The sequence below is a fragment of the Gossypium hirsutum genome, chromosome D08 (assembly GCF_007990345.1).
Source record: "Gossypium hirsutum isolate 1008001.06 chromosome D08, Gossypium_hirsutum_v2.1, whole genome shotgun sequence".
NCBI classification, from domain to species: domain Eukaryota; kingdom Viridiplantae; phylum Streptophyta; class Magnoliopsida; order Malvales; family Malvaceae; genus Gossypium; species Gossypium hirsutum.
Window position 1 is genome coordinate 60,326,596 of NC_053444.1, and position 16,631 is coordinate 60,343,226.

The following is a 16,631-nucleotide window of genomic DNA, read 5'->3' on the forward strand; positions in this document are numbered from 1 at the left end:
ATTGATGGTCGACACCCCTTCAATATATAGAGATGTTTTGTCTTCCATTGAGCTTTTTTTTTGTTTTATAGGTTGAAAATTGAGATTAAGAATATCAATGTTTTGTTTGTTGAGGAGGAAGCAGAAATTGTTGAAGATGAATTCTCAAATTATTTTTGTTTATGTTCATTTCAATAGAGAAATGATAAATACATCTCAAGTTACGGGAAGCAAATGTTGAGATTGTTTTACATATTTTCAATTTCAACAAATCCGCTCAAGTTCTCAAAAATAGAGCTTGAAGAAGATGATGATGATCTAGGGATAATGATAGCAATTTATTGCCTTCTGAGATGGATAATCCCAGCTCGATTGAATTGTTCGCGGAGATAGCTGAACCAGAACCTATTCAAGCTGTAGTAAGTCAACGCTCTGGAATTGATTTTTATCTTAATGTCTACTAGGAAGATTAGTCGGGTTGTGGAAGGTCACTGTAAACTCTCAAAAATCCAAACTACGGTGGATGTTAGTATAACATCCCAATCTTGTGTCCTCGTCTAGAGATTCATCTAGAGGTGTTGGTCACCATAGAAGATGGTGATGAAGGGTCTGATGATGAATAGCAGTCCCATCATGATAATAAAGATTTCAGTGACCCCAATTTGGATGACATCCCTAAAGACATAAACGATGAAAGCGCGGTGGAGGGTGAAGATGTACACCCTCATTCGGTTAGGAATACAAGATCTGGTATAGTTATCCGTAATAATCCAAGGGCCTTCACGACTGATGTAGATCTTGATTTGGCGCTTACACGCGAGTTCCCTGAATATCCAAATATATTTCAAGCTCACCTACTTGATGAAGATTTGAACGTTGAAGGGCAGTTCGTAGGACAACAATTCGATAACAAGAAAGATTGTTTACATGTAATAAAGTAGTATAGCTTAAAGTTGTTTGTCGACTACAAAGTCACGAAGTGAATGCAATTTTTATATGTCGGAGAATGTTGGAAAGCCTCAAATGGTTGTAACTGGCGTGTTCGAGCTGTATTAATGTAGCAGACTCAGATGTGGGCAACCAGGAAAATAGAAGGTCTTCACACATGCACAGTCGCTCGTATGTCATAAATGTAACACTTTAAACCCGGTCTAGACGTCCAAACCAAGTCCCGAGGGTTATATCATCAACATTAAACGTACCACATTTATAACGTAGTCCAAATAACCATTAAAAATATAATATCAATCACAACGGTTAACTAAGTATAGAATATTCCCAAACAACATAATATCATAGAATACCAGAATCCCTAATAGTAATACTTAAAGGAAAGATAAGAACTTGACCGAGCTCCCGCGGCGTCGACCCGTTCAAGTCTGAGAACCATTTGAAATCCAATCAATAACAAAGTGAGTTGTGAACTCGGTGCGTAAAAGATATTTGTTCAATTAGAACACATTTATAAGATAATTCTTGAATCTCAAGATTTGGTTTGCTAACAGAAGCAATTTCAATTCAGATTCAGGACAGATCAGTTACAAATGCAGGAGCAATGTCAATTTCATATGCAAAACACATCATATTCAGATGTAAATGTTCTTACCCTAACTGCTATACACCGTCTCCAGCTATCCCAACACACCGTTAAGGGTGTTCAATCCCCAACCAACCCTACACACCATAGAGTGTCTGTCTAACACGTTTACAAAGACGTAGCTTAGCTACTAGATCAAAATGCGACAAAGCGCCAGAATCAAATTTATACACATTGTGGCTTAGCCACTAATTCAGAGCAAATTACTTCCTTCTTCACAATATCCCAACCCATACAAATGCAGAGTACAAATATCCCCAATATGTATTCAGTCATTCTAAATTGTTTCACAAGTAGATAATACAGTTCCATATCAGAATAAGTATCACAGTATACATGTAGTTATGTATTCATACGTCAGTCATAGAGCATCAAAGAGTTCTCGTACAATCCAACTCATACCATTCATACATTGGGGAAGTCAATATTAGTGTTGGGCAACACTCACGGCCTCCAAAAAGGTTTCGGACCCTATTTATATGCCACATGGCCTAAACACACACCCATGTCCTTGTCCAAGTGGCTCACATATCCTAGGCGCATGCCCATGTCCTCTACCTGTGTGGTTCTAAAGCATAAGTAGTGAGTTACACGGCCTAGGCACATGTCTGTGTCCTTGCCCGTGTGACTCACATGGCCTGGGCACATGCCCATGTCCCTGGCCGTATGGTCCTAAATCACAAATAGAGAGTTACACGACTTGGACAAACGCTGGTGTGCCTTGCCCATGTGGCTCCAAATCAATGAACAGTGAGTTACACGGCCACCCACACGTCCTGGTCACACGCCCATGTGTCTGGCCGTGTGGCATCGACTACCACATTTTTTGGTGACTAAAATTCGCATAAAATGAGGTTTTCGATACGCACCTGATGTAGTTTTGATTCAAAAACAACGTAAAAGGATATCGGAACCTAATACGACCATCTAAGAATCAATTACAACATTATTCTTAATTCATCGCTAAGATCGACATATCATCAAAATTATGTTGAAAGTTTTGACAAAACCCTAACTCAATTTCGCACACTTACTTTGCAAGTAACAGAGGAACCCGGACTAATGCGACGAAGGAGTGTCTCTCGTAAGATCCTTACCTAAAAAGTAATCAATCGAACGTTTAAATAGAGCACTCAAGTAAAACGAGTAAAACCCTGTTTCGACAAAATAAACTATAACAAGACGAAACTCGCAGTAACGGAAGGAGATGACGACGAAACTTACACAACAATCGCACAATCGACATAACAAGAAACGGAAGAATTCCTAATTAATGTAAGATCAAGGATAAAACAAACAAAAAGAAAAAATAAAAAGGAAAGAAGAAAATAAAGAACTAGAAAATGAAAGAAAAAAATGAAAGAACGATAGAATTAATTTAGAATGATTTAAGTTAACCACCAACCAGCCTTACAGCGTTTAGCAAAAATATTTCCCAATCGTATACTCTGGGATTCAATCACGAAACCTAATGGAATACAGACGCTTAACCAATGAACCAGCAGGCTCGTTCTTGACATAGATTTACGCAAAATTAAATTTTATCATTCAAAAGTAATAGTTAGCTTAAATTAAAATAACAAAATTCTTAAATATGCGACTCGAACTCCCAACCTCAATCACATAAGCAGAGCACAAAACCACAGATACAGGGATTTAATTACGACGGAATTTAACAATCAAACCTTAAAATTTTGGGGCGTTATAGCAAGACTATCAAAAATTGGATGCAAAAACCATATCCAACTGCATCATTTCGTTGGTGAAAGACATACCTACCATCCCTGTATTGACCCTTATTACGGGCATGCAAGCTTGATTCAAATATAGGGTTTCCTATAGGAAGGCATGATGGGCAAAGCAAATGGCGATGCAATAGTTGTATGGTGACTGAGATGCGTCATACAACGAACTTTAAGGGTGGGTAGCCACGATGTGAGAGTATGTGCCGAGAACAATGATTGATTTGTAAACATTGTCACATAGAGGCCCGGACGGTGAGATAGAACCGAGGAAACGAGTTTTTCACCGATTGTTTTGGATGTTCGAGCCGTGTGTTAAGGCCTTCCCTAACTGCAAGTCGTTAGTACGTGTGGACAGAACCTAGCTCTACGATAAATACATGCAGATACTCTTGATTGTGGTTGCAAAAGACGACAACCAAAATGTACTTCCTATCGCTTTCGCCATTATGGAGGGTAAAACCTTTAAGTCGTGAGAATTTTTCTTAAGAAATCTCCAGAGGCACGTTGTCAAATAAGACAACATTTGCCTCATCTCGGACAGATCGAAGGGGCTTCTTATTGCGATAAGGTATTTGGGGGTTTCGTAGAGGTCTGTTTATTGCATCCACCACATCACGATAAACTTCCACAAAGATTATAAGAATAAATAATGACTAAGATAAATTCTGAACATAGGTAAAAAATATTGTTCCAAAATTGATTTGATCATATTTTATTTGTAGAATCTGTTTGTATTTTTTCAAGATTTATTAGTTTTTATTTTAAAAATAATTTTTTCTAAATTTATAATTCTGTAATTTTTTAAAATATTGGTTCAAAATTGCATACGCTCGGTATGAGTTAGAACCGCAAAGATTTAGGCAAAGGTTCGCGAAGCTTGAAGCTCAGATGACATAGTTACCCTAAAATTGTCGTCTTCGGCAGTGGTTGGGTAAAATGGAGAACTGGCAATGGAATCAAAGTCATGATGATGAGTTTCGATATGGTTAGATGACGACCAACCTAACATTGAGCATATTTTTGGCTCGACACCTCCGGTCTCGCAATACCCTATCACCCTCGATAATGGGGTGTACGATTATACCACTTTCTTAAGTACACCGGTAGGGACATTGGAGGCCGAGACGAACAACTATCAAACGTTTCATCAAGGTGCACGCCTTTGTCAATGGAGGCAGCCCGACCGTTACATGCCGGGGCCGAGGATGTCGCCAGGATCTAGACAGTTTTGATTTTTTATTGTAAATATTTACTTTGTAATTATTCTTCCAAAACGAAAAATGAATTTTTAACATATTATTTGTTTGCATAGATGAATACAAAATACTAAGTAAAAATAATTCAAACAAATAATAATACGCAACAAAATAAATTTATAGATACAAGAAAATACGAAAATTCTAGAAAACTAATATACGAAAATATAAAATTTGACCAACATATAATACGGGCTAAAATTGATTTACAGATACAAAAAATACAAACATTTTAGAAAATTGATATACGAAAATATAAAATTCGACCAACAAATAATAGGGCTAAAATTGATTTACAAATACAAAAAATATGAACATTCTAGAAAATTGATATACGAAAATATAAAATTCGACCAACAAATAATACAGACTAAAATATTTTTACAAATCTAAAATTATTACGAACATTCTAGAAAACTAATATACAAAAATATAAAATTCGACAAACAAATAATACGAACTAAAATATTTTTATTGATCCAAAAATAATTCTATCATTTTACAAAACTGATATATGAAAATATAAAATTTGACCAACAAATAATACAGACTAAAATTGATTTACAGATACAAAAATAATAAGAAAATTGTGAATAGTAAGTTCTACATAGTTAGTCGTCTTTTGCTTGGATTAGGTCTACTTTGCATTTAGTAATTTAGTAATTTTGACTAAAATTGATGTAGAAAGTCATCCAACCTTTGATGACATAACCTTTACGGTTCACGTGATATTATATAATTCAACTCTGTTAAAACATGATAGTATATAATTCAACCCTAAAATTCGGTTGTACACTCCCAAACACTCCCATTTGTAATCCACTACATCACACCCATTTGATGAATACACTCCTAAATGCGGTATCCCTATTTGATAGTACACTCCCAAACATTCCAGTTTGATGATACTCTAAACAAATTTTTTTCTATCCAATTACAATACCACAACCCAAAAAACTTTCATATATATAAACTAAGGGGATGCTGACCATCAGTGTCCCAGTACCAAAAAATATATTTTTTTAATTCTGGTACAAGGGTGTCGGTCATCTGTGTCCTAGCACCAAAAAAAATTATTTTTTAAAATTTGGTATAAAGGTGCTAGCCATCAGTGTGCCAGCACCCCAAATTTTGTTTTCAAATACTAGTATAAACGTATACCAATATAATACAAGGTGAAAAAAATACAAGGGTGCTAAACATCTAGCATCCAACACCTTAAAAATTATTTTTTTAGCACTTGATACAATCATCAAGTAATAATTGTGTTAAAAAATAAGATGATGCCGACCATTTAGTTCTCTACCTAATTTGATTGTTTATTTTAAATCACTTGGTAATTATTTTTTAATTAAAATTATTTATGTAAATAATTATTTTATTTAGGTAAAATATCGCGGGTTTTCCCTTTAAAAAAATTAGATAATAATAATAAAGTTGCTTACTTTTTTAAAAGAAACAATGTGGCTTATTGTTGCGAAGACGAAATTGTCGAAATTAGGGAAGAAATAAATAATAATGGGTGAGTGGAAATAATAAACAAGGAAAAGTGCCCTGCCGGTAAGGTGTCCAGTACTGGTAGACTCCTAGGGGATGGATTTGAGTGAGTCTTTGAAAAAAGCGGACGTTTCGTAAAACACTAGAAATAATAATAATAATGGATGATGGTGTGGGAAAAGAGCACGGAAAATTTTACAAAGGTCGTATTTTTTGGGGACTACCACGTTGCCTTTTTCTCTGCTAAACTTTCCCACTTTTTTATGTTTGTGAGGTTAGTAGGAAAAAAGGTACCATTTGTATTAGATTTTGTTGTGTTTTTTACATGTGCCATTTTCAAATTTAGTTTTTTTTCTTTAATTACAAAATTTGAATTCTATTTCTTCTACTCTGAACATTGAATATTCCCATTTCAATCAAAATCTTAAATTTATAAATTAGATTAAAATTTTCAAATAAAAAAATATAATGATAAAATCTCAAAATACAATAAATGTCATTTCTTTCTTTAAATTTTAAATGTACCAAAAGGACTTTGTTTAAAAGAATTAGCATTTAATATTATAATTTTAATGATAATAATACATTTTAAATGTAATCACTTTTTATTATAAGCTCAAAATATTTAAAACGTGGACAACAATCAACTTTAAATACAATTAAAAAATAATACAATAAGAGTAAAACACAAATCGTCCATATAGTCAAACATTACACTTTCATTGGCATCTGCAATGCATTAATATTTGAATTACTTAGTTAAGTTAGTAGGTAAGGAAGATTAAATAAAATGTTAAAAGGGGAAATTTGTTGAGCCAACTATGAATAGTAATATCAAGTGGTTACAATTACATTTGTAATTTCTTAACTTTCATAATTTGCTTTATTTGGAATTTACAATATTTTAAATCAAAATGGGTTAATTGCAGGTTGGATTAATTTGGATCAAGTAAATCAGATCCTTTTATAGATGGAGAAATTTTGGATCAATCAGAATTCATTATTGTTTATCTTAATCAAATTTAATTTAATTTAATTAAGAAAGAGATAAATCAAGAAAATTAAATCATTTTAGAATTATTTTTATAAATAAACCATATTCTTTAAAGCTTATTATATCTCTAATAAATTAAATTAATATAAGATAAATAATAAATAAAAAAGTTTAATTCTTATAATTACTTAAATGAAAAAGTTAAATTCTATAAGAAATTTCTTTTACTTCACTGACTGCTAGTACAAAAAAGAGTCACCTCAAAGCCGTTTTATACATTCACAAGTTCTTTGAAGAAAATGAAGAACTTGAAAAGATTTTGACGAATACCATCTCAATTTTGAAGAAAATCGCTTTTCATTTTCAATACAGTTCAACCGATGAGAGGAAGTCAAAAGTTGTTTTTAAAGAAACCCACCTTTCGATTTACTTCAATTGAAGAAAGGAGATCAAAATCCATTTTAAGAGCAAGTCACCACGATACTTATTTAACCATCGAAGATCAAGTCTCAAAGATAGTTGGATCTATACACTCTCTAAATTTGTTTTCATGATCAACTCTCAATGACCCTTGAAGTGAGCATCATTAATTCAAGATCAAGACTCGACAACTTTTGAATCCAAATTAAATCAAAATTAAATTCTCAAGAAAACATCTCGCCAAACTCAACTTCAAGATCAAATCTTGACAGCCTTGAAGTAAACCACATCCTTATAAGATTAAGTTTAGACGACCCTTGAATCAAAGCTAAATCAAAGAGAAAAATAAAATGAGTTTTCTTTGTGTTAAATAAATTTCACATATCATACTTTTTTTCAAAATTATAAATAAAATTTGACTCTAAATTTAAGTCAATTGACAATTGTGTATGCACTCCTAAATCAAGGAAATTTGATTGAATGACTTGAAAACCTATCTCATATATATATATATGAAGTATACTAGACTTTATTAGTATATTCTTAATGCTATTTTAGGCTATTTTGGTGGGGATTATGATCTAATTGTTGTATGCTACCAAGTCCAAAAATGCTTTTATACTTGAGATTTGTATAGGTTAATTGAAGAGTTTAACATAGAACTTGTTCTTTGAGAATTACTTTTTAGAACGACTTTTGTAAGTATAACAAGTCACTTGATTTTACAAATTAAGTTCCAAGAGAAAAAATATCTTAGATGCAAAGTGAAATTGTTACGCTGATTAGTAGTAAGATTAAATAATTGTTTGGACGAGTCTTTCTGGACTAGACCCCGTAGGTATAGTTCAAAACCAAATTGCATAATGTGCTATGTTCTCCTGCTGCTACACCTAGCAGTTATAATTGCTAAATTTGTTCTTGCAAAAAATCGTCTGCTTTTATCATATAAGAAAAGAAAAGCTAAGCATCTTTTGTATGTTTTTTCTTTTTGTTCGCACCTTTTGGAGATCTAGCCCTTTCTTTGCGCTCCATCTGCTTACTTGTTTCGTCAACACTCTAGAGCTTTCACCCAGTTTATTTTGCTACATTGTCTTCCTGAACCCTTTGCTTCCCCTCTTGTTTGTGTTTTTGATTCACCCATTTTAGCATCCTTCTGTGTTTCTATCTTGCTGCACTTATGGCTCCAGGCGACAATCCTCGTCTAAAGGAGAAAAAGGACGACAAAGGGACCAGGCATGTACCACCGTAGTTGCCACTCCTATTTTTTTTCTAGGCTCGATCACTTTTTCTATTGTTCTTATCTTCACTATTTTCCATGCAAGGAAGGTCAAATTCCCTCTACCTAGTGCTCCGGTTCCTGAGAGCTGTTCTAAGAGAGGTGAAGGGTTGCTTTCGGTGGTCTACCTTGTCGTTGGTGGTTAGCGCCTTGTCTGCTAACGAGTCTTCTCCGGCATCTGCTCCACTTTGTTAGTGAGGGGCTTTGCTCAAAGATTCGAGCTACTGCGTCGAGCCTAGGCCATTCTCTGTTAGCTTTTTTGGTTCTTTTGGTGTTAGGCTTAGGCTTAAGCCCATCCCCTATGCTCTGGGTTTCTGAAACAGTTTAAGGGGTGATTTGGGCTATTTGAATCCTGATTGGCCCATTATTATTATTTGGACTCTGTGGATGGCCTCTCTACTCGATTCAACGCACAAGTTCTGTACACTAGGCTTGTGGTTAATGCCTGCTTTGTATGGCTTGTATCTTTTGTTTCCGATTCATTTTCTCGTCTTTCTCATTCGGCTTTTGTGTATAAGTCCAGGCTTCTTTTGCTAGTTGTAAAAGCTTTGACCCCTTTTCTAATGTGTTTTTCCCTGTAATGAATTTGCTTTTTTATTAAACAAAAAAGAAATCTATTCTAAAATATTTACTAATAATGATTAATTATTAAAAAGTTTTACTAATGAGTGTCTTGAAAACATATTAAAAATGATTTAGGGTGAAGCATGAAGCAGGAGGGGAACCATTTCCATTGGCTGGAGAAATATGGAAGGTTTTGTGAGTCCAAGGCTGGACTTCCTTTGTGGCATTTGATGCAAGTAGGTACAGTGATGATAATGGCATTGTTCTCAAACCAGAAAATATTCCATTAGCCACTAAACTCTCACCCTCTCTAATTAAACGACTGGATTTTGGGCATGCCAACTATATAAAACAGAGTATTGTTCGTTGTATTGCATAAAGTGCATCTCAAAGACAAGCTTTGGTCAGTGATTTGTGTAATGAAAGAAGTTTGGCTTCATGTTAATTGGGGAAATTTTCAATGGCATAGAAAGTTTGGTTAGTGATTTGTGCAATGCAAGAATCCAGAACTTGATTCAGGCCTACTGGGAAGCAGGAAAGTTGCATATGTTATACTTTAGAATTACAGCATGGTTTCAACTTTTAGGCCTGCAAAAAAGATTTTGTTCCATTTTTATAGCTTCAAATTGTAGCCACTGCCATTCACAGCTCATAACTTGGTGGCAATGGATGTATGCAATCCTATACAACTTCTTATTCATATCTGACAAGTTGCCATGGCCCATGGCTGTAACATGCGAAACAATTTTGATCCCTTGATTGTATATAAATTGTAATTTCAAGTAAAAATAATTTCCTAGAGCATTTAATAACTAAATGCGTTTGCCGGGAGTCGAACCCGGGTCTATTGCTTGGAAGGCAATTATCCTAACCGTTGGACTTCAAACGATTGCTGTTAAATGGAACTACATTTAAGTTTATTCTTTCCAAATATAAAAAAAAGTCGATATAAATTCCGCATTACTCAGTATGCCACTAAGGTTCAAAATTATCATCGTTTGAGGTTTTCTAAAATTAATATTAAGAAAGAAATTTCTATACTCCTCATGTACTTGAATTTAATCTTTTATTTTTATTTCAAAAAATTTAATCTCTATTATTCACATTTAAATATGCAGATTTAATTATTAAATATTAAATTTAGATTCATTAATCAAGTAATGTCACACCAATAGATTTAATAGAAAATTTTTGACAATATTAATAATTAAGCTGAAAATTTAAAATCTAAAAAATTAAAATGAAAAAAAATAAATGAACTAAATTTCAAATGTACATCAACACAGAGTATATTGAAAGATATCAATTTGATCTTAAACTCAAACTTATAGATAATTGTGTTTAAAACCAAGCATGAAATTTAAGCCATTTTTACTAAATAAATAAGTTTAATCAAAGCCTAATCAACTGAGCTTAAAACAATTTGATTTTTTCCCTCTAATCAAGTTCAAACCAAACTTGCTCAACTTCGATAATACCCTATCTAGAACCAACCAAATAGCATTTTACATCACTATACGGACCAGATAAACAGAAGCATGAAGTTGACATGATGCCAGCATCCATTGCGGACATAAATCCAACAAAATTCACTTCAGTAGTGCGCCTTCAGCATCTTTCTTGAAGCAGACATCCAACAGATTTAAGTCTTAGAGAAAACAAACAGTTCCTTAGGATTTTGCTGCAATTTAACCTCTGTCATCTCTGTTTATACTGCATCTGCTACGGGAATACAGTAATGTAATGAAGCCTTCCTCTGAAAATCGGCATCACTGCTTTTGGAAAAACCAGGGCTCCAGATCAAGCGGGCCAGGGCAAAACATAAAGGAGTAATATCCTGGAAAATTGCTTTCATTCAGGATTACACTACACCTTTTAGGGCTCAAATTAATGGAATAAAAACAGATGTCACCTGCAGTTTACGATGCAGGGGCATACTCTTGGATTACTGTTGCCAGTTTGTTTCGGTCCTCCTCCGATTTTGTTCTAATTAGGAAGGTACGTGCCACAGCATTTCCATTATTCCCACCATTGTCCTACAAAATCCAAGATAAGTCAGTCTAAAAGTTAATGACTTAGAACATAATATAAGATGATCAAATTCTGCAAAGTTAATCCTCATATCAATACCTTTATCAGAGATTCTAACTACCAATATACTTTTCACAAATTGAACATCCAGTTCCATGTTACGATGTTAGTAAGGGTTTACTGCACACTATCAGCCTGCTTAGCTCTTTATACACATTTATTACTAATCTTCAACATTCTGAGGTAAGATCCACCAAAGTGGGGTCAACGAGAGTAAAATGGATAAAGTGTTAACACTTGTCAGCTCAAGAGCACCAGATAAAGGATCCTAATGTTACTTCCAACAGTTAATATAGAAATAGATGTTAGTTTCCTATCTAAAACCCTTTCCTCTGGAGAACCTACCCAAAAAGCGTATACAACTATTGCATTTCAAATGATTGTCTTCATGTATGATAACCAATATGAATAGAGTAGTAACATCTTTGACGTGTTGAAAAGCCAAAGACTGCTATTTTAACCTAAATTAGTGAGTGCTCAAATAGGAGATGGAATAACAAACTGCAGCTGCTGCTTTGCCCAGAAGCTATGCTAAGGAAAACAAAAAATATGAATAACCTTAGAGTTGATCAGAACAGAATAAAATACCCAAATTAGAAAATGGAATGTCAAAAAGATCCAGGTATTTGACTTCCATATGTATTACCGATGTATGAAATATTGCAACAACGGAATTCTTTTGTGCAATCATCTTGATCCCTGGATAAAGCAAAGCATTTAGTAAGACCTTTCCCACCTGCAACCAGTAGAAGGTTATAGAAGTTAAAGCATGAATCAAATTTCCACAAACAATAAATGTCCAAGAAGTGGCATACATCATTTCGAACAACAATTGTTGGCTTGGAATCTTTTGAACCCTTGCCAATACCCTCTTTGCGTTTAATTGAAAGCTGCCCTGTGCCTTTATCTTTCCATGAATCTTTATCTGCCGGATCAGTTGACTGGCATAACAAAAAGCAAGGAAAGAGATTACACAAGTCAAGAATAAGAATATCCATAAATTGCTACTGAACACAAGTTTTCAGAGGATATACCTTGACATAAAGCTTGCACTTGACTTCATGAACAATAACAATACCCTTCTCTTCTGACTTCTTCACTGACGGGCTGCTAGGCTGTGGCAACTCATTTTCTGCCAAAGAACAAAAAAAATCACTAATAAAGCAGTGAGAAAAAGGGGGGAAATTGAGAGAGAAAGATGGAGAGTTAACCTATCTACTTAAAACCAACAGAGAGAAATAACCTAGAGATGAAAGAAAAAAATTGCATGACAAGGTTGAATTTAATGAAGTAATAGCTTAAAACATAAATAATATACTGTAAATAAGAATCCAAAAGGTAAAATCCCTTTCTCCTACCCTCATCTGCATCATCTGATGCATTGTTGTTAACAGCAACTGAGCTTTGGATTCCTGAAAAACCAAAATAGGATGTAAATCAATCTTCCAAAACTAACATGAATAGCATCCAAAGTCTTGACTTGAGGTTTCAACTTAAAACATTTGCACTTTTACGCACATGCAATTGTCTTAATATCTTCAAGCTACTAGTCTCCAATAACAACTAAAAGCCTCGGTGTAACTATTTGCTGTAGAAAGTCAATGCAGCACTAACCAAACAAGACAGGAGTCTGAATATTGGAGAGCAAACCAGAGCTCCAAGGAGTTGCAAAACTCGTAGTCATGCCAGATGAAGTAAAGCTAGTTGTTGTACTGACTGAAGTAAACTTTGCAGTTGTACCGCCAAATGTAAAGCTTGATTTTGAACCAGCTGCTGTAAAGCTTGTGGTCATACCAGCTGGTCACAAGCTTGTAGTTGAACTAGCTGAGGAGAAGCTTGCAGTAGTACTGAGTGGAGAAATTTTTTTTGCCACATCAGCAGGAGTAGGACTTGGACTTGTAGTGCCCAGAGGAAAGGTCTTAGCTGTAGTGCACAAAGAAAAGTTCATAGTTGTAGTGCCTGGAGAAAAGCTTGGAGTTCTAGTTCCTGGACTAAAGCTTGTAGTTGTGCTGATTGGAGTAAATCCAGTTTTCTCTTGAAAATATTTAGCCTCACTATTCTTGATTTCAGCCACCACTTTATTTTCATTTTTATAAGATTCAGCAGCAGACAAGCTGTCACCAGTTACCGCATTTCCTTTAAGCCAGTTGACAACATCACTGAACTTCTCCTGCAAAAGAGGATAGAGCATACCATTAAAAGCTAACAAACAAAAACAATGTCTATATAAATCACTGATACAAATGAGGGTTATCTGCATTAATATTTAGATGATGGGTATGAGAATTTCAAAAACACCAGAAGTAGTTGAATGATAGATGTCGAAAAAACTTCCAGTAACTTATCAAAAAAAAAAAAGAGAAATTGCTAGTAAGTACAAAAAGTATAGAAACAACAGTAGCATGAAACCACAAAACAAAGTCCTTTAAATTCAGAGCTCAATCAATCGATCACTAAAGCCAGAAACTTGCAATCAAATACAGTCACAAACTGCACATTCATGACCATGAATACTTCAAATGTCGATGAAAAAACATCAGAAGTTACCATGATGTTTAAAGCATGAGTTAGGTAGTCTTGAACACCATATTGCCAAAGCTCATCAGGGTGATTCTTCAGTTGTAATTGTACCCAACTATAAAAGAAAAGTTGTTATGCAGACAACATATATACAAATCTAAAAGTTCATCAAGGTCCAAAGACAACAGATGCAAGAAACCTGGCTATTCTAACTTCTAAGGACTGGTAAAATATTAATCTAGAAAGCTTAAAAGAATATGAAATGCATCTTCATGGGTAGCAAAAGATCACATCATTTAGTCATTACCAAACGTATAGCACAAGTTGTTGAAACATGAAACATCACAGACCTTGCAAATTGGGTGTTGAGAGCTTTCACATGCTGCCAAGACAGCTCAGCTCGCTGTGGATCTAGTGCTGGTTTTGCAGTCAACGTTGAGATGGTTCTGCCTTTTGAGCATCAAAAGGAGATCCTGCAATTACTCTTTTATTGTGGAACTGCAATCCATGGATGAGTATGTAATAAGACTAAAAAACATGACTGATGCTTCAAAACATCTAAAGATAAAAACTGACTTCTAAGTATTTACATTTGATAGCCATCATCACTACTCATCCCCCCTCCCCTCCTCTTCCAAATAATGCCTGCACACTGTTACTGTTTAACAAGTAAAATACTAGTTAAAGATCAAAATCATTCTTCTTTTTATTTACTACATTGAAAGTTTTTCATTTTCGGTTTCCTTCCTTCCATAGAAGAACTAATTTATCCATTTCATAGTTTGGTTTGTTTCTCGGTTATTATAAACAGCAGCTGAAGTAATACATCAACAAGGACAGGTAAGTTGAACAGTGTCAGCTTTTATCAACCTCAAGTTTACTCTTGAAAACTCAAAGCATTCAAATATCTAAAATACAATGAAAAAGAATACTTTCAGCCCTCCTAAAATACTTTCCAGCTAAGTAGAAGTAAAAAAAAAATGCAAATGGTTCAAAACTTCTCCTCAGTTTTACTTCATATAAATGAAACTACTCAATTAAAGCCATAAGCAAACAAAATCTTATTCTAAACGCCAGCCTACTTCATTTTCGCATTGAGGAGAATAAAATAATACAAAGAACATCAAATCAGGGTTAGGCTATCAATTCAGGGAAGGAACAATGAAGTGACTTTAAAAAAGAAAAAGAAAATAACTATAACATCAGAAATGAGAAAACTCACAGCAGAATCGTTGATCTCGGCGGCCGAGCTCGATAACCGTTTCTTCCCTTTCATGACGAGATTGGGCGGTTCAATGAATTTTGTTTTTAGTAAAAAAGGAGGGTTTTTAGGGTTAAAAAAAAAAACAAGTTTTGATGGTTTTGTTTCGGGTTACTACAGAGATGGGGGTATTTTTTTTTTCAAATATGGAGATTACATTTATCGTACGATCAGGTGGGGAACAAGACTTTTAATTTGAACCGTCAGATTGGTTTCTGAAATCTAGTGGGTCACGTGCTTGTTTTTATTTTATTTTTTTAACATAAGCCACGTGGTTGTTTAATTGTGTCACCACCTACATGACTAATGGCTTGGCGTAAGGTAAGAGGCACGTGATAAATAAGTTCGGAATGCGAAGCAATTAATTTCGAATTTTCCACTTTAAAGTGACTTTGTTTTTTTGGAAAGGTGAATGGGGAGTGGAGTCATTTTTTTTAACGGTAAATATCCCCGTTTCATTATATTAAATTACTATTTTATTCAAGTATATTTATAATTATTAAAATGATAAAAATATAAAAATTGATATAAAAACACTCACCTATTTTATGTTTAAATATTTACTTACCATTACAAAATAAAAAATATTAAAAAAATTAAATGAAGCTAGACAATATAAAGTGATGATTGACGCATTTAACATTCATGGAGAAGTTAACGATTTTCAATATTACACATATATAGTGGAGCAAGGTAAATGAAGCGGAACATGTTAACCATGAGTCGGTAGTGAATTTAGCAACATTTACTCTTGTCCCAATTTATTACCATCCTTACAAATAAGCCAAACTATTGGCAAATTAAATTTTAATGTATGACTCAAAATAATTTAATTATTTTTATAATAAAATTAGTTGAAGTTATTTTGCACTAAATCTTTTGATTTTCTAATTTTAAAAAAATCAAGGAAAATAATTAAATTCTATTTAAAAATAATTTAGAAAGTCTATTTTAGTGTCACAAGACTAGATCTTTCGTCTCGCTATCCATGCGACCTTAGACGATCCGTTCGTTCCAAATTCGTCTAAGTCAGCCTAAACACCACAAGTAAGGATTCCTTTAGAATTCCTCCAAGGCACCAATTTGTATAGAGGAAGCAATTGTGCCAAAAGAAGCTACGAAAGAACAATATAAAGTCACAGAAAAGAATGCACAAGAGGTGTTTAAGTAAATGCTCTCAGTATTCTATTACTCTAAAAGAATAATAAAACAATGGATGAATAAAGTGATTTCCAAGTGAAGGGGAGACTCTCTATTTACAATTGAGCTCTTCCAAAACTGACGGTCAAGATCAAGTTACATTGACGGATGAGATTAACCATATCCCTTAAATCATGAGATTTAAAAGATACACCATATCAAATTAAATCTACAAGATATGATTCCCATATTTACTAAAAATAGTCTATGTTACCATATCTCCATTACTGG

General features: G+C 34.0%; 1 protein-coding gene and 1 non-coding gene across 8 annotated transcripts; both read right to left on the reverse strand.

Annotated features, from left to right (window-relative positions):
* Positions 1–10,145: 10,145 nt before the first annotated feature.
* TRNAG-UCC (transfer RNA glycine (anticodon UCC)) lies at positions 10,146–10,217 on the reverse strand. The gene has a single exon. It is a non-coding gene; the product is annotated as a tRNA-Gly (tRNA).
* Positions 10,218–10,618: 401 nt separating this feature from the next.
* On the reverse strand, positions 10,619–15,325 carry LOC107930009 (uncharacterized). 7 transcript variants are annotated; one of them, XM_041098630.1, is made up of 11 exons: positions 15,162–15,325; positions 14,530–14,597; positions 14,290–14,437; positions 13,967–14,054; positions 13,034–13,589; positions 12,778–12,831; positions 12,454–12,551; positions 12,235–12,360; positions 12,066–12,155; positions 11,241–11,364; positions 10,619–11,165 (listed from the first exon to the last, which is right to left on the reverse strand). In XM_041098630.1, exons 5-10 carry the CDS (start codon positions 13,209–13,211, stop codon positions 11,248–11,250), a joined length of 663 nt encoding a protein of 220 aa, XP_040954564.1. In that variant the 5' UTR covers positions 13,212–13,589; positions 13,967–14,054; positions 14,290–14,437; positions 14,530–14,597; positions 15,162–15,325; the 3' UTR covers positions 10,619–11,165; positions 11,241–11,247. The 7 variants fall into 7 exon arrangements, 5 of the variants coding, with proteins under 5 accessions (XP_040954564.1, XP_040954565.1, XP_040954562.1 ...); XR_005916954.1 differs by lacking the exon at positions 14,530–14,597 and having other exon boundaries at positions 12,008–12,155; XR_005916953.1 differs by lacking the exon at positions 14,530–14,597 and having other exon boundaries at positions 11,881–12,155.
* Positions 15,326–16,631: the final 1,306 nt, after the last annotated feature.